Raw genomic sequence first — 23,666 nt, 5'->3', positions numbered from 1 at the left:
AAAGTTTTCTTGGAGGAAAAAGTATCCATGGCCCTGAATAGGAGATTTTGAAGCAAATGGTACAAGCTATTGGTTTTATGATACTTATAAAGTACAAATTAGCTAAAGGTCACTTCAGTATACATGAAATCAAGAAAATTTTAATTTCTTGACTATGATCAACAAAACACATACATACAAATAACTGGAAAGGTTAGAAAGTTCACTACATAATTGTCTGGGGCATGGCCGAAAGAAGACCAAATATGAATTCTGGAGCCATAGGTTCATTACCTATTCTCACTATTGGTATCATCTCAGAAAAGCCTCTTCATCTCCGACCTAGAGTTTCTTTTCCCTTATCGGTAAGAGTCAACGTTCATGGCAACATAATTCACAACAGCTAAGTCATGGAAGCCACTCAAGTGTCCATCGGCACATGAATGGTAAGTACAGTGTGGTATATACATGCAACAGAACATTATTCAGCCTTAACAAGAAAGGAAATTCTGACATGTTACAACATGAATGGACATTGAGGACATCGTGATAAATGAAATAGGCCAGTCACAAAAAGACAAACACAGATGCTGTATAATTCTTCTTATATGAGGTACTTGAGTAGAGTAGTCAAAATCAATAGAGACAGAAAGTAGAAAGGTGTTTGCCAGGGGCTGGGAGAAGTGGGAAATGGGAATTTATTGTTTATTGGGTGCAGAGTCTCAATTTAACAAGATGAAAAGAGTTATGGAAGCAGACGAATGGTGGTGATGGTTGCACATTATGAATGTGTTTAATACCACTGTACACTTAAAATGGTTAAGATGGTATATTTTATGTTGTATATATTTTACCACAATTTTAAAATGGGGGAAAAGTTAATGGATTGGTATGAAGTTTAAATAAGATATTATAAAAATACTTTGCGGTTTAAAGTGTCAAGTGAGTGTGTAGCAGCCTCTTCATTTTGCCTGCCCATCCCCTCTTCTTTCTGGAAATGGAGCGGACCCTAATCCCAGCCTGGCTCCGTCTGCATGTTTTCCAGAAGAGAGATCATTCCTGTAACATGCAGTGGTTGAGAACCTGCAGTGTGCCATGCCTCAGGTTAACACCCAGCAATGAACAGTAGTAGACTAGGTCCCTAACCCGACAACAGAAGAGAACAGTATGTGGAAAAATAAAGGAACAAATGTAAGAGAATAAAAGGTAATTTCAGAGAGTGGCTACTGTCTACTGAGTAGTCAGCAGAACTGTTATAAAAAGATGACATTTAAACTGGGAGCTGAGAAACAAGAACGAAACAGGAGTGGAAGCATATCCTGTGTGAGGGGACATGAACAATAATTACTTCTGGTTTGGGATGAGATCAAACAGGTAGGCAGGGACCTGCTCATAGGAGCCTTCAAGCCATGGAAAACAGATAGGATTGTATGCTTTTTGTTTTTTATTGTGGACACTATTACAGATGTGCCCCATTTCTTCCCCTTGGCCTCCCTCTATGCAGCCCCTGCCACATTCAAGTTGGATTTCTCTCATTTGCTGACAAAAGAGTCCTAACTTTATTAAATTAGGTGATATTTTATTGTAGCTGTGGAGTATATCAAAAGCTAGAGGTCTGCATACAGTATTCATTTAAATCTTCTGATAATCCTTTAGTGCATTATTGAAAGTAACTAAGAACAGTGAAACAGGTTCTTATCTAACAAACCAAAGAATTGGTAGCACCCTGGCCTGTGTTACTCAGTGGCTGGAATATCAGCTGGCTAACGTAAGAGTAGTGGGCTTGATTCCCGGTCAAGGGCATGTACCTGGGTTGTAGGTTTGAACCCCGGCCACTGTCCATCTCTCTCTCATACTGATGCCTCTCTCTCTCTTTCTCTCCTCCTCCTTCTCCTCCTCCTTCCTCTCTCCCTCCCACTCTCTCTAGAAAATCAATGGAAAAAATATTCTCAGGTGAGGATTAAAAAAACAACAACAACAAAAAAGTGATGAGGCTGAGTTCACTCCTGTGTACATCTCTCTGACTTTCAGGTCTGCTCCAACTAGCACCACTCACAGCTTCCATCTATGCCCCAGGCCCGGCACCTGTGGAATGGGACCCATCGCCCACCATGGGAGTGCCCACACGCAGATCAGAAAGAACTAGAAGCAGCCAAATCAAACGTCAGATGTGCAGTTAACTCTTACCCCACAAATTCCACTGTTGAAAAGAGAAGAGTACCAAGTCCTTTATCCTTCAGGTCAAAAACAGACAAATCAGGACATGAGTATTGCTCAAGTCCTTTCCAGCAAACAATGTGCAATCGCCCAAGAGACAAGACTTATTGATGCAGCAATCCTACATAATAAAAGGGTAATATGCAAATTGACCCTAAAGGCAGAATGACAGGGAACAACCGGTCGCTATGATGCACACTGACCACCAGGGGTTAGACACTCAATGCAGAAGCTGCCCCCTGGTGGTCAGTGTGCTCCCACGGGGGAGCTCCACTCAGCCACAAGTCGGACTGACGGCTGCGAGCGCAGAGGCGGTGGCAGGAGCCTCTCTCGTCTCCTCAGCAGCTCTAAGGATGTCCCACTGTGGCTTAGGCCCGCTCCCCCGAGGGCTCCTGGGCTGCCAGAGGGATGCCTGACTGCCAGCTTAGGCCCAATACCCCTGGGAGCCGGCCTAAGCCAGCAGGTGGACATCCCCCAAGGGGTGCTGGACTGTGAGAGGGCGCGGCCCAGGCTGAGGGATCCCCCCAAGTGCATGAATTTTCATGCACTGGGCCTCTAGTTACACAATAAAATGTACAACTGACTGCCAGATTACCAGGTACACAAAAAACATGCAGGAACACACAAAAAGGCAAAGAAATATGGGAAGACTTCACAGAAGGCTTTCTGGTTGTATAGAAGCTACAAATTGAATTGTTCTTTATCAGTCCAATATTTCAATCTTTGCTCTATAGGATTAAATAATTGACTTAAATTCATTTTATTTTGCACATTTTAAAACTGTTTCAAAATGTCCATTAAGTTTAGAAGATGAACAAACTGATTTATCTTTTTTATTGGGATGTAAATATACTTGATTACAAATTTCTAATGCTGTATTTATTATCACAGGTTGGAAAGCACTGTAGAGTCTAAGACAGTGATGGCGAACCTATGACACACGTGTCAGAGGTGACATGCAAACTCATTTTTTTGGTTGATTTTTCTTTGTTAAATGGCATTTAAATATATAAAATAAATATCAAAAATATAAGTCTTTGTTTTACTATGGTTGCAAATATCAAAAAATTTCTATATGTGACACGGCACCAGAGTTAAGTTAGGGTTTTTCAAAATGCTGACACGCCGAGCTCAAAAGGTTCGCTATCACTGGTCTAAGATAATATGTATATTACAAATATGTAAAATATAAAAAATTTGTGTTTTCAATGGAATACTATCTATATATATAAAAAGCCAGCTACCCTAAAGACCAGAACAACAAGAGACCAGAACACCAGGGCCCCTTGCCCAGGCTGGCCCCACCCCCAAGGGAGCAGTTACGAGCGACCCTAGGCAATGCGATAGGGTGTGAGTTTGATGGGGGAAAGTCGAAGAAATAGAGGGGAAAGTCTTAAGGGTCTGCAGAGTTGGGGTGGTGGGCCCAGAGTAGGCTTGGAGTGTGCTGGGAAAGGAAGAGGAAGATCCGATTGGAAAACAGCGCAGCACAGAATCTTTCTCATTGAGAACCAGGACGGCATCAGCTGTGGACTGAATGGGCGATTGTTTCATGAGTGAGCTTCGGACCGCTGGAAAATTCAATGATTCCAAATAGTAAACAGCTATCCACATCAAAGAAAAGAAAAATCCTCTCCAACTAGAGGCCCTGGACTTGAAATGTGATTGAAAGAAACACCATTTAAGGTGGAGCTAGAAAAACTGGAAGTATGTGACCAGAGGATCGTGGGATAGTGGAGGACGCCTAGGCTCCGATGGCTAGAATGTGAGCCTGTTATTGCGCATGTACATAGTCAGCCCTATAGCCTCAGTCTCGCAATATTTGGACGTGACTTCTGGCAGGAAATTATTTCTATTGAGATTTGCTGTTCCCTCGCAGCGAGGAAGATCATAATTAAAGGTTTCGTTTGTTACCTTGGTTTGAAGAGGAGGACAAGAGCCGGAGTACAACCAGCTCTACAAGGAGTACACACGCACCTCCCAGGAGCTGTGGATAAAGCGCACCACAATTGAAGCCTTCAATGAAACCATCAAGATCTTGGAAGAGTAGGGCCAGACTCAAGAGAAGAGCAGCAAGGAGTGTCTGGAGCGCTTCCAAGGTGAGGGCATTGAGAAAGAGATGCAGAGGATCCTGCTGAACTCAGAACTGCTCAAGTCTCACATCGCCGAGATCCACAAGAGCCGCATGAGGCTGGAACAGGAGCTGCGGACACCGGCCTTGGACAACCGGGAGATCGATAAGCACAGGAACAGCCTGAAGCCAGACCTCATGCATCTGCACAAGATCCGAGACCAGTACCTGGTATGGCTCACCAGAAAGGCGCCCGGCAGAAGAAAATCAATGAGTGGCTGGGAATCAAAAATGAGACTGAAGACCAGTATGCATTGATGGAGGATGAGGGTGACCTCCCCACCATGAGGAACGGACCTGGTATGTGAGCAAGATCCACCGCACACAGGCTGAGGAAATGCTGAACGGCAAGCGAGGTGGTACCTTCCTCATCCGTGAGAGCGGCCAGCGGGGCTGCTATGCCTGCTCTGTGGTGGTGGACGGCGATACCCAGCACTGTGTCATCTACCGCACGGCCACTGGCTTGGGTTTTGCAGAGCCCTACAACCTGTAGGGGTCTCCGAAGGAGCTGGTGCTGCATTACCAGCACAGACTGTCTCTGTACCTCTAAGTCTCTGTTGGAGGAGCTTACCTCTTCCACCCCATGCACTCTTGCCCCATAGGCACTGCCCTCCCCTGGCTCTGGTTGCCCCCACCAGTTCCTACAGTCCCCCCAAGCTCCCCCTGCCTGGACCTGCCATGTTTACAAAGGCCCCTGGGGCGCTCAGCCCCAGCCTGGTGCCCTGATTTTTAAGCCATAGACCTGGGGTCAAGGCAGGAAGGAACTTCGCTGTGCCACTTCCAAACCTCAGCTGTAACATTTGGGGCCTGACAGGTCCCGCCCCACAGACCCAACTTCCCCTCCAAACCCTGAAGTGAAACCCACACCCTTTACCCCCACATGGAGCTGCTGCCCAGAAGCCCTCCTCCTCTAAAAGCAAAATTATTAAAAATAACCTCAAGAGCTGGGCCCTATCTGGCCCCAGGCTTCCCAGAAACCGAGGCAGCTGCAGGCACTGCTGGGCCAGCCGAGATGCACCGCTGCCCACAGCACCTCCGCTCAATGCAGTTTCAAGGCTTCTCCTTGATCATGTTGGGTTCTGATTTTGTTTCCTTGACTGTAAACCCATTTTCTCCTCTTTTGAGACAAGAGCCCAGTTTTCTATGCTGCCATGGGCCCCCCTCCTGCCTGCCCAGCTAGGCTGGCAAGTGGGTTTTGTATGGTACATTCATACAGATGTGGATATAAAACATGGAACTCAAAAAAAAAAAAAAAAGGAAAATGGGATAGTGACAAATAAGAAACTTTGGAGACAGTGAAGGGCAGTTTGTTCAAACTGTTGAGAGCTAAGAATTAGAGTTTAATTGGAATAGAAATCCTGCTAATAGCACCTGATGCCTGAAATCTGAGCACTCTACTTTTAGGTTTTCAGTTCAAGTTTTTGGAGACTGCCTATTAAAACATTCCTGGTTGGAAAGTGTTTGTATAGAAGCCCATAAGTATTAAGTATTTGCTGTGTTTACCATGCTTAGCTCTCTCTAAGGAATATGGGATAATGTTAAATGCCTCATGTTCTCAAGAAGCTTGACTTTTAAAATAAAAAATAAAGAAGAAATATAAATATTAAAAATAAAAAAAGAAGCTTGAGTTTTAGGGGCAAAATCAGGCAGCCAGGCAAGCAGTTAGGGGCGATCAGGTAGGCAGGCAGGTGAGCGATTAGGAGCCAGCAGTCCCAGATTGTGAGAGGGATGTCCAACTGCCAGTTTAGGCCCAATCTGTGGGATTGGACATCCCCCAAAAGGTCCCGGATTGCGAGAGGGTGCAGGCCGGGCTGACGGACCCTCCCCCCACCCCCGGTGCACGAATTTTGTGCACCAGCCTCTAGTTCTGCTATAAAAAAGAAGGAACTTTTAGCATTTGCAATGGCATGGATAGAACTGGAGAGCATATGCAAGCAAAATAAGCCAGTCGGAGAAAGATAAATATCACACGATTTCACGCATATGTGGGATATAATGATCAACATAAACTGATGAACAAAAATAGATCCAGAGACAAGGGGTGGGGGTGGGGGGCAGGTTAGAGATCAACCAAAGGACTTGTATGCATGCATACTAGCATAAACAATGGACACAGACACTGGGGCGGTGGGGGCCTGCCCTCAGGGGTGGGAATGGCAGGGAGGGGGTCAATCGGGAAAAAGAAGACATATGTAATACTTTAAACAATAAAAATATTGTGTTGTGTTCATGTTTTATACATAAATAAAGCATTACATAGTCTACTCTAGATATCTGAGCATTTAGAGCCTGGAAATTTTGCTAAGAAAAAGTTATATACATTCAGCAAATTATAACTATTTTTTTTTATTTTTGTTTCATCAAAATGCAAGTAATTGAAAGGCTAAGTGGCTTTATCATAGTAGCGTTTTATTACTACATTGTCAGGCTTCATATTAAGTGTCTTAAGTACATAAGAAATAAACTAAATAAAAAACAAGAAGGAGAGGCCTGTGTTTCTGATTTACAGGAAAGCATATGACAAAGCAATTTACATAGACAAACAATGATAAATGACCTAACAAATTCAGTTCCAAGCTGAAGGATCACTGTACATGGATGCACATTTATATTCAATATTAGCATTTCTGCATGTCTTATAAAACAAAATTCATTAATTTTGCACTTTGTTGTTTTAGTCTCTGCAATGCATTACAAAGTTAAAATAGGACAGATCATTTACAAAAACGCAAACTAAGTAACTGCCTTATGGCACATCCATAGCATCATTAAATCATCAGAACTTGACCTCAGCCATGTCATTTTTCTTCCCTACTCATTCATTACCTTCCCTCCTACACACACACACACACACACACACACACACACACACACACACACTGGGAGCATGGAGCAATCTTTCAATTACTAAGAGAAACAAATTTGTAATCTATCCTGAAAGATAAGCTACCGATAAGAAGGGTTTGTTGGTTTTAACTTTTGTTCTCATTTTTAATTTCAAACTTGCATAAGATTGATACCTTATTTTTTTTTTTTTAACTTCAAGCTGGTCAGGAATGTCTTGCTGGGTAGCATGTTACAGATTATAACAATCAGTCCTTTTATAGACTTAACAATTGTATAAAGAAACTGTTTATAAAACTCTAAATCACCTTGAAGGCAATATTGGGAGAAAATAAATACCTCTTTTATAAGACTTTATCAGTGAGAAGAGAGTGCCAATCATTTTATGAAAAAATATTTGATACTTACTTCCATTAGTTAAATACAAACAAATGTTTAAAAAAACTCATAGTTCAAAAATATTTATTAAGACCTACTAAGTGCCAGGCACTGTTTTAATAACTATAAAAACTCAACTTGAAAACAGTCATAAAAATTAATTACAGTGAAGAAAAACAACACCTTTTCCTCGGTTTGTTATTTTAATTCCTGGTCTCCTTATTGGTAAAAAAAAGAAAAGAAAGAAAAAAGAAAGAAAAAGAAAAAAGCAATGACGTCATTACTCCCTTCTTCAAGGTGTGATGTTGACTTAAAATAAAAAATGCCTAAAACATAGCAAATTATTTAAATATTCTTTTTTTCTAATGCAGCTATTATTTATCATGTTATACTCATTTGGTAACCTAGACTTAACTGATAAAATAAATGAAACATTCATTTTTCCTGCTGCTACTTCTTAAGATAAAATTATCTTCTTATAAACTATTTTATTTGAGAGATTTCATGGATGTAATGATTCACAAGTGTGATTTCATAAATGTGATTTCATCTAAGCCTTAATTAAATTTTTATTAGATGTCACAGCAATTTTCTTACATGTGATATAATAAAGAGTTCCTCAAATCAGGTTGAATTTTGGAAGAGCTTAGATCATCTTCCCAAAGACAATTCTAAAACAGTTTAAGGCATTTACATCCTAGTTATATTCTCAATCTGCCTATGTACCTAGTGGCTGCTTCCCCCATTCCTACAGGCAGGCTCAAATCTCCAACTCTAGAAACACCTCTCTTGCCCATATGCTCCCCTGTGGTTACTTCCTCTCCCATTTCCTTCTCAGCCATGCTTTCTAAAAGACTGTAGTTTCATTCATGTCACTCCTCTCTCCTCTCCCCTTCACTGCCTATCTTACTGAAACCTGGTACTAACTGGCCACCATTTCTCCACCTAAAACATGCTTACTAAATTCCCAGATGACCCCTCCTCATCAATTCTCATGATCTGCTTTTCCTCCTACAGACCTTCCTCCCTCCGGGTTGGTTCAGGAATCAGGTGCAGCGGTACTGTTGTAGGTCTAGGAAAAATTAAGACTTACTGCTTCCATGGTCATGTGAACAGGCATATGGTTTGCAGACTGCACCTCCCACAGGCTTTGACTTGCACGACTCGTTGTGGAATGCAAAGCATTGCTCTTTTCCAGAATCCTCCCCCTCACTCAGCCATAGCCTAGGGCAAGACTTGGATTTGAAGAACATTATTCCAATAAAACATGCATTAAAAGGACACCCAAAGGTCTTATTTGTTAGTGAACCCATGTTATGTAAAATGAGACTAAGCTCCCAGAAACAGTTTTCTTTTCTCTGCCTGAGCTGAGGACATGAAACAAAATTCTGCTGAGTCATCTGCTTTGAAGCAAGAAAATAATACTTTGACCTTATTCGTACTTGCTTCTGAGGGTAAATAAACTACCTTAAGAGATTACACAATTCACTTGGGTGACAAGTTAACTTTCTTGGATGGGGCTCTGTTTATAAAGTGTTTTAGTGAACTTATCTGAAAAAATAAGCAGTATATGTATAAAAGCAAGCCAGCTAGCTGTTCTAAGATTTCATCGGTAAATGAAAGAAATGTTAAAATAAGAAATAAATTAGTCTTTAAAAATCCAGAGGCTCCTGAGCATTTCACATTTAGCAGAGAAGATGCTATTACTTTTGACTCTATTGATGAATGTCACCTGATGTCTGAAATTTGAATTATGTTTTGGTCACTAAGTTGACACTCCAACCAATCAATGAACTTATGCAGAAAATTCACTTAACAATAACTTACTGAATGTCCTCTATATACCAAGCATTATGATAAATGCAAAACAAAAACAAAAGAGGAAAGTAAGACAAACATGAATCCTACCCTCACAGAGTTTACAATTTAGTGGGGAAAATAATCCTCAATCAAATAATTGTTCAAATAGCAATACAATTAAAACTTTGATGTATTTACAGTGGCAAAGTATAAAAGACTCTTACAGTGGCAAGTAATAAATCTCAAGTCAAAACTGGGATTTTCTGGCTTACGCTATTAGGAAGTCTAAGGCAGCCTATAGATGGCTTTAGATTTATATCTTCCTAATACAGCAACTCCTACAAAACTTAAAAAATAAGACAAACACCCTTTCTCTTCTAGAATATATATGCAACATTTGTGGAAGGACTAATTGGCCTGGGGTCCGAGAAAAAGGGTTATTATGAGTAGCCCCCTTGGAACACAAGTTGAACTGTCTGGGGAAGCACACTGTGATAAAAGGCCCAGGAGAACAACACAGAGTCTGAGAGAGGGCATTCCAAAATGATAAAATATTGCTATCATCAGAAGAAGGTGGTCAGAGATACTGGGCAGAAAAATATCAGAGGTTCACACCATAAAATTAGTATGGAATATAGGAAGAACTTTGGAGAGTGTTTCCAGAAAAACAATAAAGAAAAACAAATGTGAGGAAAATGTGCTTGGAGAATAACCAATACAAGTTGTTGAGTCCATAAAGGATGCTGACCAAAACTGATGTGAACTTCAACAAGTGAATCACATTTTAGGCCTTAAAAAGAGTCAATTCACACCACTGAGTGCAGTATTGAGATCTTTTAGACTCTTAAGGGGGTTGGGGGTGGGGGATAAGCTTAAAAGGCTGCCCAATGATTTGTATCTGGAAATCTTTTAAATATGCAATCTTAAGGAATAGTTCCAAGTTTGCATCTTTAGCTTTGAGATACTGAGAAAGCTGTTTACACAAATTTTATGGTTCTATCTCTAATTTCTATTTTGTTGATTGTTTATCCATATATCCTTTTAAATTATGGAATTCTCTCCAGAGTGATAATTAATCTTAATTCATTAATTAAACGGATGGTAAATTAACTATGAAAGTCTCCCTAGAAATTAAGCAATTTTAATATTTTATCAGACCATTTGAGTTGCTACATTATAAATCATTAAAGAATCATTTTTTCTATTTTTGGTAGCTTAACAAATGACTTGATTATTTCCAAACCATCATTTGTAAGTGAATTCTTCACAAATGCATATGACAAATTCCCTTACTCAGAAGTCAACCTGCTTGTTTATATATTTTTGTCATTGATGTGAAAATCTGAGGTGTCATGTTAAAGAAATTATGATTTGGAATTTTGCCCTATAAAATACGTAAAAATAAGGTACAAATAAATCTGAGCAAATATAGCAGCATCATACAAGTCGAACACTAACAAGATTGCTTCTTCATTCAACAAATTTTCAAAAGGGTTACCCTATACTTGGAGCTAGTGATACACGATGATCAGTCACATATGGCCTCTAACCCTGGGAAGATTAGGACTAATAGCAAGTACAGACATGACTAATTACAGTATTGATGGTAAGTGATATGAAACGGATGTGTAGCGTGCACTTTGGTGAGGCACTCAGCTCAGGCTTGGAGCTGGCAGAGAAACACTAAGAAATGACATGTTGTGCCAAAAATCTAGTTGAAGCTTTGACCTAAAGGGAAAATAGCCAAAAAAAAAAAAAAAAAGAGGAAAGGGTGCTTCAAGAAGAGCGAATGGCGTGTGCAGTTTCAGAAGGGAGCGAGTGTGTGGGAAACTTGGGAGAGTAAGAAGGATGATGTGAGGAATTTAAACCTAGAGAGGTAAACCAGGGGCAGTTGGAATAACACAGCCTTATTTGCATTTGCAAAAGATCTTTCAGGCAGTGGAATGAAGAATGGATTCCAGCAGGACAATTTTGGAGACAAGGTGGGAAGCTACGGAGTAACCCAGGTTAGAAAGGATGATGGCCTGCCAGAGCTGGGAGAGGGGAATTGGGGGATGGAGAAAAGCTGTCTAAAGTCAAACATCAGTGCTTGGTTTTAGAAAAAGCATCTTCTTACTGGCTGTGCCTGTCTTACAAACCTCTCTTCTAAAAACAGCCTGACAAAACGGAGATTGCACAAATTTGGCCTCCCACATAAAGCTATTTTGCAATGTCCAGACCAGACTATCATCTGCAGAATGACTTTGAATTGTGCTTGTTTTTAAAAATATCTAAAATTAATAACAGATGTTTAAAAGATAATGAAGGCTAAATAATAAAGAAATAAAACAGACTGGCTGGCTTGTCCATTTACTCGCGATTAAAAAACTATCTAGATCAGCATGCAATAGCCAGTGATAAACTGTGCTGTGATGGGTGTGAAGTTGGGATTTTCAAATCAAGCAAATTATAAACCACTAATTTATAAATGCCTGGAGTCCAAACAGATTTGTGAATCTATTATCTCTAAATGGCAGCAATACGTAGTGTATGCTCTTTCAGGTAAATCTCTCATGAAAGAATCCGAAATCCAGGGGATTTTGCCATTCTCACCAGCCTATTTCTCATAAAGCAGCAAACTTAGTCTTGCTCCGAACTGCAATGCTAGTCAAGGAAAACTAAAAAATGTCATCGTTTCCATGTAGTATTTGCCTGGGACTCCCCCCTCATTTGTGGTAATTCCTAAGAAGTTGAGTTGTTCCTTTTAATTAACCAATGATTTCTCCCTGTATTTCGTAAGAGACAATTAGATGTATGGTTAGCTTCATGATATGAACAGGAAAACATCACTAACCCCCAATCTTGGAACATGTATCAACTGAAAAAGGTCACTGCCAAATAGCCACTATTAACAATTTGTTACGAGGCACTGTGGTACTTGTTCTAATGTAGAAAAAAACTACATCGTTTCCATTAGGAAACTGAAATCTTTACCAAATGACTCTGAGATTTAATGTGACTTCAATAGAAAGTCCAACAGATTTTTTTAGCAAAAGCTGAAAAGTTTATTCTAAAATAGATATGGAAAAGCAAAGAGCCTTCTAGAATAGCCAGGACACTTCTGAAGATCAAGAATAAGGAGGAAGTGTTTGCCACCAGATATAAAGACTTATTATGAAGCAAAGTAAGACTGTGATATCCATATAATGATAATTATCAGGGTTTTGAACACCCTCTCTTTATCTTTGAAGTACTTAATCTTGGAAGATCTAGCAGGACTTATCCCAGGATTTATCTTTTATAGGACATCCACAAGCCCAATAACTTATGAATTCCACCTCTAAATAGAAGCTGAGTCACCCCTGCATATGAAGAAACACATGCAAGGATAGGCATAGCACCAGTGTGCAAAACAGGACTAATTTTGCTCACTGATGGAAGGTTGGATAAATCAATTGTGGGGTAAACCAATTGTGAAAAAAGTAGGGCCAACACAAGCACATGTAATACATGTGTACAAAACAGCAAGGGATGTAAACATTACACAACTCAGCCTCAATCAAAATTGTTTTGTAACATACTCACCAGTATTTTACTACTCTTGGTATATTAACAAATGTTACCACAATATTCTGACAGAGGAAACAGTTTTATACATACTTCATGTCAAATAAAAAGTTTTCATGAAATTCATTTAATTTGATTAAAAGAAATAAACATTTTAAAAAGATGTAAAATTTTAAAATCCAACTTATGAATCAAAACACAGACATGTACATTATGAAAGATATGTACTATCCTATGATGTTAAACATATGATATAAAACATCAAGTGATATCCCTGTAATATAGCAAGAATGCTTTCAATCAAACTAAAATGTAAAATGGCAATTTTTACCCTTACAAGTCAACTTTACTTTTACAGGGTGTCCAGAGTTTTCAGATAGATGTTTAAATATTCTTTGAACTTTTGTTGTGTGACAAAAAAAATCAAATGACCCTTTCTATTCCCACTCCAAACAAGAACCAAAGAACAAAAATTCAAATATACAACGATAATGTCTTTTAGCTCAGTGTTTGCTTCTTAGAATATTATCACACTGAAAATAACTGCAATTCAAAATCCAAAAAATAGATCCAAAATATCATGTAAATTAGCAACTAGCAACCAGATTAATAACAAGTTGATTGTCTACTTAAATGGCTAAATTACCAAAAAATATTCAAAGGTGTATATTCCTGTAACCTATACAAATACTAAATAGAATTAAAATAGATAATATCAAATAATATAATTCTTGAAATAATTATGCATACGTAGTACATTTTAGCTAATTTCAAACATAAGTATGGACTAGCAAAATAATTAAGAGATTAATTATTTTTTAATCAAAAATTCAGGACAGCATTGATTTAAATGCAAGATCCCATAGTCACTGAGAATGTGATTCAGTATACTAAATGCCATCTCACTTTTTATGAGTATTTTAGAATGCAGATTACATTAATGCAATTTGTGTTTAGACTTTCTCGATGCATTGAAGTAAACAGCAGAAAAAGGAGAGGGAGAGCTAAAAGAGGTCCAATGCAACAATGGACTTGCTCCCAGCTCTGCCTACAGAAGGGTAAGTGACTTTTTTTGACCAAAACAAATGAAAAAATATACACCAGTTCAATAATTAGTTTCCTTGGGTCAGTGGTAGCTACAGTCAAAGTTCTTACCTTGGAGATAGTTAAGCAAACATACATAATAGATTTAGCATGAGCTATACCTGAAATGGACCTTCAAGACTACTTCACGTCTTGAAAATCATTATTATTTGTGACTCTCATCACCTATAATTTTAAACCCTGCCTACCTTACTCCCTTTTTAGGGTTTTGGGCAGCGGTTCTCAACCTGTGGGTCGCAACCCCTTTGGGGGTCGAACGACCCTTTCACAGGGGTCGCCTAGGACCATCGGAAAACACATATATAATTACATATTGTTTTGTGATTAATCACTATGCTTTAATTATGTTTAATTTGTAACAAGGAAAATACATCCCGCATGTCAGATATTTACATTACGATTCATAACAGTAGCAAAATTACAGTTATGAAGTAGCAACGAAAATAATTTTATGGTTGGGGGTCACCACAACATGAGGAGGAACTGTATTAAAGGGTCGCGGCATTAGGAAGGTTGAGAACCACTGGTTTAGGGGAATAAATATTTTATTGGATGTCAGATTATGGCTTCAGTGAGAAGAAGAGAGCAACTACCCAAAAGCCATCATTGCATGTTGAATATTCCACATTCCAACTGGACCGAAGAATACATTATCCTAATCTAAATACACCAGGGGGTACTTACCAAACATCATGTGTAAAAAAAATCACCTTTATTTAGACTTCTATCACTGAACACTCCAAGGAATGTGTAGAAAATTCACTTTTAAATATTTGATTCTTATGAAGTTTATCTACTGGACAAATTCTTCATATTCTCTCTCTATTCTCCAAGCCTCTGTGAGCTAGGTAATTTATCTACAGGATGGGATTTTAAGCAATATGGATTCTAGGACAAATTTCCAATTAAGGAGTGAAAAATAATAGGTGGAGAAGAGGGAGGAACTTATTAATGAGTCCAGAAAAGTCAAGTGGAAGTCATTCTGCATCCTGGCCTTTATGATCCTCTCTTGACAAAATCACAGGCCACTCTCTATCACAACGCCTGAAGCAGAAACAATGAAGCCAGCTGATTCTAATTTTCAGGGGGAAAGGAGTTGCTAGTGCTTAGATCCCTTTGGATGGCCTCTGGAGAAAGGGATTAAAAGTCTGGATTTCAAGGAAGGTCACACAGTTTCTGACCCCATGTTCAGATCTGCAATCTTTAATAGGCTAACCTAATTCCAAACAGGTGCCTGACAAGACTCCTAATGCTATTGAAATGCCCAAATCTGGACCGTCAGTCCATACCTCACCACCGTTTTAACTAAAGAGGGCAAAATAAAAACAATCCAAAGAATAGGAAATGGGTTCAAAGTCTTGCTACAACACAGCATAGAATATAATATATTCTATTCTTTCCTCAGATTTCATTCTGTTAATTGGGCCAGGAAATATATGACTCAGTAAATAGTGAGAGAAACTGTCTTCACAAAAGCATCACTATTTAGTCTGTCATTCTGCCGAAACTTCCTCAGATGAACAGCATCGTTGTCTAGGGATGGTGAGGAAAAACATCCTGTGTGAACCTTAGTGAAGAAAAAAAGATTTCTCGGAGTGCAGTACTGCAAGGAGGTATTTAAAACTTTGAGAACATGTGCTCAGAAAGGAAGGCAAGGCTGGAATTAGATTAAAGGAAAGCCAAAGAGCAATTTAGTAATATATAACTTTATGTATTATAGCCATTACCTTTTATTTACTTATTTTTCATCCCTAAATACCCTAAAGGCATCTTACTTCTTTCCCATCTCTTGTATAAATACAAGACAAGATTTTAAGTGAGAAAAGCTGGACAAAGATAAATGAGAGAAAGAAAGATAAGATGAAAACCCAGGGAAGCTAGTGCACAAAATGTAGGCCAGAAGGTTCAAATACTTGTTGGAGGTGGGCCACTAATTATGCCTCTGAGCTTTCAAGAAACCAAGACGTAAAAGGTAATGCATCTGGTCACGCTTCATAATGTGCAGAAGACATAAACAAATACAAACAAACCCGTTCAGAAGAACTGTATATTATCTGTTATTTCTGTTAGTAAAACACAAGATCCTGTCTCTCTCTCTCCCTGGCCCTCCCTCTCCCACTCCCTCTCCCTCTGCCACTCAGGAAGCAGACCCTGCACTAAGCATTGAAAAACACCACCCGCCATGCCCCCATAACAACTACCGTAACAAGTTTATGAAACTATGTTTTTAAAGCCTCCTTCTGTATATGTTAATGGCATCAGGCCTAAGCCCAGTTCCGTTCAAAAGTAATTTCACTGGGAACTACAATTATTTAATAGTGTTCATCTCCACTGAAATTAGACTATCACTGATATATATATATATATATATATATATATATATATATATATATATATATATATATATAAAATATATATATGTATATATATACGCATTTACACATATACATTTTATATACAAACGCACACATGTACATACCATACTTTAAGGTATTAATTAAGAACATGAGAGAAAGTTGAGTCAGAAACCAGAAGTATAGTAGGATGGTAAAATAAACTTTTTCAAAGTTCTGTATACTAATAGAAAGTTTAGTGTAAATATATATCATCTGCTAGATGCATTGTAACAGTTGGGCAGACCTCTTCATCCTATTCTCTCATTTTAAACTATTATTCTGTAAAGCCCATCTATGTATTCATTTCCATCTTATTGATGGAAAAAGTGATAGAGGTAAGAAAATGCCTTCCAAGGTGACCTTCAAGTCAGCCGTCCATCTAGCTTGAACTATAATTCCCCTCAGTTCAACAACTGCTTACTGCATGTCTAGGTGGCAGGTGCCTCAGGGGATTCAGAAGTGAAGGATGTGGACTGTGACTTTCAGAGCGTGTGATGTGGTCTCTGCGAATGCATGAAAGATGCAGAAAAGGGAGGAAAAAATACTCCTACAATATCAAGCAGAGTTAAACAAGTGCCTTAAACGAGGCATAGAGTTCTCTGTGGGACCTAAAACATCACATCCTTCTGTGAGGCGGGAAAAGTAGAAGAGGGATGGATGGAGATGGATTAGGGAAGGGAGAGCAGAAAGAATGGCAAAGAGATAGCAGCAACACATGATATATGCTCAGGGAACATCAAGGAGCCACCTTTGGTTAGAGTGTTAAAAAAAACATACAGAGGAGAGATAGGTGGAAAAGTAGTTTGAGATGACACGGTTCTGAAAGCCACAGTGAAGAGACTGTATTTAAAGGAAACGGCTAAGGCTTTGGGTCTCAGGATCACAGTTGTTGATCAATCCATTCATCTTTATAAATATACTCACTCAAAATCTCTATGCAGACATCCATGAACTAAAACCTATCTCTGACATAAATGTTCTAGATCAATCACACTGACGTCACAGGCCAAACTTGCACAACCTCAGGCTTCAACTTGCATGTATTCTCTAAAGGACAAAGCCTCTCCATTTCATATTTTAAAATTTTTTGGTATGCAATCACACGTAATGGCTGTCATTTGTCTGATTACCTGACCCATGTCTTTTGCAGTTGGAAAATGTATACTGGTGACAGTGTGTCTCAACAGAGATACTCTCATGACAAACTCCACAAGTCAGTAATGTTTCACACTAAGTTTTGTAATGCCAATGAAAACAGACAAATAAAATACCCAACTGGAGAAACAACGAAAATAAATGTAAATAATCTACTACAAATAAACTACTTGTCCCTAGAACATAATGATATTAGAAAGTTTAAAAAGTTAAAATCCCCTTGGGTCCTAAACTAGTTTTGTTCTCTCTGCACAGTGATAATAAGCTTTCTTGTTTCATTAAGTTACATTTGAGAGTAATAAATAAAAACCTAACTACATGTTTTAGGCCTTTTTTCTCACTTAAATTTTAGAAATTTTCAAGACAGAAATACATCTTTCTCCTTGGACATTGTTACTAAACTGTTTTTCAAAAATGAATATATTATCATATAAAGATGATTTTAGATTTATTATTCCAATACTTATTCTAAGTATTGGTTTTGAGATATACTACTTAGCATGAGCAAAGACTGTGCATATGTGCATAAAGTATAGTCAATCCTAAACTTAAATTAATTATATAATAATGACCTTTTAATGAGAGGTATTTTAAAGCTATATTCTTGGGAATTCTACAGTAATTTTTTTAACAATCTCCAGCAATAAAACAAAAGAGGGTATTTGTTTTTTTTCCACTGCACTTATTACACCATAAGGATGTATTCAAAGTGTAGGTCTTTTTACATGTAGGAGGTTGAATGAATTTATATTTAGTTAATTTCAATCAAAACAAAAATATATAACAAGCTCTCATTATAGAAAATTGTCACTCATTTATAAAAGCTGAAATACCAAAAAATATTACACATAGAAAAAACAAAATATTGAGGATCATTAATCAGAGATTTGGGGAATAGAAATAGAAGAAAATAGCAGTTTTCCTGCCCTCTGGTGGCAATAAAATCAACTGCAGCATTACTCAAGTAATGCATAATAAAATATCCCTGTTATGAAATCAGATTTTACCCCAATGCCAAAATGTCTGTAATAAAAATCCTGATTGCTACATTTCAAATTTCAAGACTGTTGGACTCTTTATTTACTGTGTTGAACGTTTAGCTAGACTATTTTAATAGGAATAGGAAACTATATTTTTTCTTCCATTTTATTTCTGTATTTTAGGCTATTTTATTCCAGGATTATTTCATAAAACTATATGTAAATTGATATCCAGAAAATAAACTACTTCAGTTTATAATAAGTCTCCAAATAAATTTGTCAACAAATTTAAAACTATTCCTTCTTTACTCAATCCTATAAATATATGGGTTTCCAGAGTAGTTTTCCACCAGAAAATATTGGGCTGGTTTACCACACCTGCACATTTACATTGAACAGTTTAAGTACTTTATATTTCCCAAACCAAAGGCTTTTAACTAGCTGATCAATTTTAGAGTGAAATGAATTTCATCTGCAATTTAAGAACTTAGAATAGTAAATTCATTGTATATATTATTTTCTCAGTATTATATTTTTAATGAAAAATTTTGAGAAAAAAATAAACATTTGCTTTCTTTTATTTTTTACTGTAAATGCACTATTTACTTCCAGTGCCAAATAAGTTTCCAAATAAACAACTTGGGATGCATTTTGACACACACACCACTCTGAGACCTCCTTTGAGATGAATTAAATTGCTTATATGCTTAAAGGCATTTATTTATTCCATGAAAAAGTCCATGAAAATTACTGTTGCACCATGAAAATTCCTGGAGGGGTAAGTCTTTTTTTTCTTCTTTAATCAATGTTATCAGAGAAATAAACAGAAGGTATGATCTACTGATCTAAATAATACCTAGTGAAGAACGACCTATATCCGAGTATGGAGAAAAATTGCATGTGATAAAGACAAGTCAACTTCCAGGAAATTTGCGTTTTATTCAGTTTTAAAAGTGTGATCATCATGTTGTCCCCGCCCTCTCTATACATGCACAGACACCCCTCCAATCCTGAATCTGTACTTTCTCTAAGAATTTGCACCTGGGGCAGACACAGTGTTTTGGCTGTCTGTCTTCTAGGCTTCAGCTTATAAAATCTCCTTCAAGTACCTCCTTGAAGATTCACTCACCTGAAATCCCCAGCTGCCCTCCCTGGCCTTCTTCCATCTGCACTTTCATGTCTGACATTTTAGGACACTTTTGTACTTTCTGAAGAATCACTTGCCATCCTCCTCCCCGGCCCCCTTTAATTCCGCTCCCAGAATGAAAACAAATCAAAATCTTATTATCGTAAACTGAAATGTCTCCTTTTCCCCCCCTCTCCAGGTGTTTTATTTATTTTTTCTTTCTTTCTCATTTCACCTACTCTTGAAGTCCCCCCGAGTTCACAAATTTCTGCCAAGGTCTGTCTCTGCCTGTTTCCTCGCTTCCCTTCCGAGGGGCAGAAACGGGGGACAGCACGGGCGGGCAGCGGGCAGGGTCCCGGGAGGCGGGCGGCCTCAGGCTCAGCGCCTCGCCCGGAGGAGCCAGCGGAGCCGACCCAGGGCTGCATCTCGGGCTCCGCACCCGCCCCGGGGCGCGGCTCCCGGCGGGACGCGCACCTGGTTGGAGCTGCGGCGGGAGCAGGAGGCGCTGCCCCGGGAAGTTGCGGGGGTCGGGGCTGCGGGCGGGGGCAGTGACACGGCGCTCGGAGGAACCCCGCACGTCCGGGCCCGTCTGCAAAGCAGCGGCGGAGGACAATGGGGCCAGGGGTTGGTCACCTAGGCGTGCCCGCCCTACACTGGCCACCTCCCACGCTCCTCGGCGCCCCGCCACTCCTACCCTGCCCACTTCTGGCACCCGCCGCGCCCCAGACGGCGAAGGGAGCTAAACTGGAGATTGCCTGGAGGTAGAAAGGTGCAGCCACTGGTAATTTTCTCCAGCTGACAGGAGCCTTGCAATCCTGGCTGCCACCCAGTCCTCCACCCACTGCCCCCATCACGCTTTCGTTCAGTTTCTCGGGGCAGCAGGGAAGGAGGGGGAGCCGGAGAAGAGACAGCCCAGGGATGCCAGCTCCTGGGCGAGGTAGCCACAGAAGGCTCTCACACCAGAGTCCTCTCGGAGCGACTTGGGGGAGTCAGTGCCACCCCCTGGCGCTCAGGTGAAGCAAGCCCGAACCCTCGTGAAAGCCACAGTCCCCTCCATCCTTCGCTAGCTAACCCTCTTCTCCGCATTTGGGAAGCCCAAGTTTACCCCCAAAGCAACTGCAATAACTTTCCTAAGAGCAGAGAGATGAGGTGGGGGTGGGTTGAGAATGGGGGTGTCCGAGAGGTCTTCAGCTGCACACAAAATCAACAAGCTTTCGAAAAGCAGATCTTACCACTGAGCTGGTTCCCAGGCTCCCCTCCAGCGAACTGAAACCGGTCCATTAGAAAGTGGCAAAGTAACACAACTCCTGCAGCAGCCAGGTCGGCCCTCGGGAACCTCGCCATTCCGCCGCCGCGACCCCCCTCCTCCTCTTCCTACGCGCCAGTCCTCCCCCGGCGCCCTGGGCTCTCAGTGGGACTGGGGAGGTCGGAGCTTAACACCGTGGAAGGTTCTCCGCGGTCCGGGGCGGCCTTTGTAAATTTCGCTGGGATTTCACAGCCGAGAGCCAGGAAGAGGAAGGGCGGACCCGGGGGAGCGCAGTCCTCTCCGGACCTCCGGTCTCTCTTCGCAACTTGCCACCACACTCGCAACCCTCACCCCAGACACCAAACCGCAACCGCGGGGAGGAAAGACCACCAGCAGCAGCCGGGGCTCGCAAACTCCGGCTTCCGCACCCACAGCGCCACCCGGGTGCCTTCCGAGCCCCCGTGATGCGCTCCACTGGGTTCAAAACAGATCCAGTTCCACAGCCAGCGCGGGTGCCTCCTCCAAATGCGAGAGAGCTGTCGGATCCGAAGGAACTTTTCCCGATCTTGGGCTGGCCACCGCGGGAGGTTTGGGTTTGCGGGGAGGGGGGGACTGTGGACTGGCGAAACCCCTCCGACAAGTTTTTCTTCTTTTCTTCGCCCGACGCCGGGCGCGCGTCCTTTCTGGCCGCCGGAGGGATGGGCAGCCCCAAAGAGCTGAGCCCTGGGAAGGCTCAGGCTGCAGCACTCTTAGATCCAAAGTCAGGGAGAAAATGCTGTTTTTTTTTTTTAAAAAAGGAAGAAGAACAAAGAAATAGGTAGGGGGTAAAAAATCTGGCTGAACCTATTGAGAGAGGGTTCCTCCTGGCTAAGGAGGAGGTGGCCCCAAGCCCAACCGAACCCCGGAGTTTGGTGGCGGAGGAGACGCCGCCGTGGCCGCGCTCCCCAGCGCTCCGGCTCCAATCTTTGGGGAGGAAAGGCAGCTCGCAATTTGCCAGATCGGCCGCTGCACCCTCCTCCCACCTCCCACTTCCCTCCCCCTCGCTCCTCCAGCCTTCTCCCACCTTCCTCCCCGAAACCGGCAGCTAGCACCGACCTGTCCAATGGCTGCACTTTCCTCGGAGCTGGCAGAAGAGTCGCCGAGAGATTAAACCCGGGGAGCAATGCAAGGGAGCGGCAGAGGGCAACTCCGGCACGGCTCGTCCCCCGCCGCCGGCGGCCCTGGGCGCGGGGAGAGGCGGTGAGAAAGCCGAGCCAGGAGGGGAGGGGCGGGCGGCACCTCCATGCCGCCGGGGCGCCATCCCTGCACCTGGCTGGCCCTCCGGCCAGTGGCGCCCGCACCCGCCTGGCCCCCGGGTCGCCTTCGCGCCAGACGGCGGGGGGCCAGACTGCGGGGGGTCGTGGCCGCAGAAGAGGTTCTTTCTGGACGCAAAAGGGTTAATTAGAGTTCCCCTGTCCCGGGAGGGCTCGTATGGCAGGGGATGGTGTGTGAGGAAAGCAAACCAGAGCGGGTATGCCTAGTGACCCCGAGAAGCCCCTTCGAACCCCAGACCCTCCGAGGCGGGTGGAGGGGGGAGGCGCGGGGCCGCGTGGTCCAGCCGCCACAGCTGCTTTGTAAAGTGTCAGCCAGAGCGAAAGCGAGAGTTTAAAGAAACAGGAGGCCCATTGACTATCCTGCGGGGGCTGGAACAGGCTTTGCTAGCTAGTTTGTTTTTGTTTGTGGGTTTTTGTGTTTTTTTTTTTTTTCTTTTTTCCCTGCTCGCGGGTGTGCTTTAGCATTAACCCTTCGCAGCCCTTTCATTAGTTTACATCTTATTTTGCAGTTAACATCATGTTATTAACGGGATAAATGCAAAGAAAGAAAGCAAAGCATACTGGTTAAAAGTACAGATTCTGTCGCCAGACTGGATTGGAATGCCACCTACTCCACTAAACAGTTACATGACAGCAATTTCTTTAATCTCTTGGTACCTCAGTTCGCCAGCCATCAAATGGAGAGAATTGTAATGACTCCCTTATACGTGTTGAGTTAATACTGCAGACTTAAAGAACTGAGATCAGTGCCTGGCTCAAAATACATGACTTTATGAGAGATGAGAGAGAGAGAGAGAGAGAGAGAGAGAGAGAGAGAGAGAGAGAGAGAGAGAGAGAGAGAGAGACTGACTCTGGCGGGGTGGCTCAGTTGGTTGGAGCATCTTCCCAAACATCAAAAGGTTTGGGTTCAATTCTAGTGAGGACACATACTTAGGTTGCTGTTTGGATCCCCAGTCAGGGGCTGGACCTGAGACAAATAATCCATATTTCTCTCTCACATCGATGTTTCTGTCTTTCTCCCCCTCATTCTTTCTAGAAAAAAAAAATCAATAAAAACATATCCTCGGCTAAGAGTTTTTTTTTAAGAGAGAAAGAAATATATGTTCATATTTACCAATGTCACTCCCCAAACATTCCTTTAAAAAAAAAAAAAAAGAGCAAGAAAGAGAGGGGAGGAGAGAGTCCTAGATCAAATGGAGGTTTTAGCTCAGCGTTCTAAGTGCAAAAGGTCTCGTTAGTCTCTTCTTGTCCACTCTGTTCCATGCTCTGAGGAGTTTATGGATCCATCCATAAGTACTTTGATTTTGTCACAATACTGGATTCCGATAAACTTCTCTGCTAATTTGATGCCAAATGAATGGCTCTCTCATGGTCACTTAGCTGGTGAAAGGGACATCAGGAAGGAAATCATGTTTTCTCCAAGTCAATACTCAATTTGCTTTTTCTTTCAGAAT

The 23,666-nt window shown here is 41.2% G+C and overlaps 1 protein-coding gene and 1 pseudogene across 2 annotated transcripts in view; one reads left to right on the top strand and one right to left on the bottom strand.

Moving 5' to 3' along the window:
• Window positions 1-22,147, bottom strand: part of PLXDC2 (plexin domain containing 2) — a 425,945-nt gene extending 403,798 nt beyond the window's left edge. The window contains exons 1-2 of one of the 2 annotated variants that reach the window (XM_059660677.1): window positions 21,995-22,147; window positions 20,886-21,674 (exon numbers count right to left, since the gene is read on the bottom strand). In XM_059660677.1, the coding sequence (XP_059516660.1) occupies window positions 20,886-20,997 (112 nt within the window). In that variant the 5' untranslated portion in view covers window positions 20,998-21,674; window positions 21,995-22,147. Of the gene's footprint in view, window positions 1-20,885; window positions 21,877-21,994 lie in introns of those variants that run through there. The other variant, XM_059660673.1, reaches the window with a different exon arrangement.
• Window positions 1,313-4,874, top strand: LOC132228538 (phosphatidylinositol 3-kinase regulatory subunit beta-like; annotated as a pseudogene).
• Window positions 22,148-23,666: the final 1,519 nt, after the last annotated feature.

This window comes from Myotis daubentonii, chromosome 1 (genome assembly GCF_963259705.1).
Source record: "Myotis daubentonii chromosome 1, mMyoDau2.1, whole genome shotgun sequence".
Classification (NCBI taxonomy): domain Eukaryota; kingdom Metazoa; phylum Chordata; class Mammalia; order Chiroptera; family Vespertilionidae; genus Myotis; species Myotis daubentonii.
This window is presented reverse-complemented; position numbering and strand designations above follow the sequence as displayed.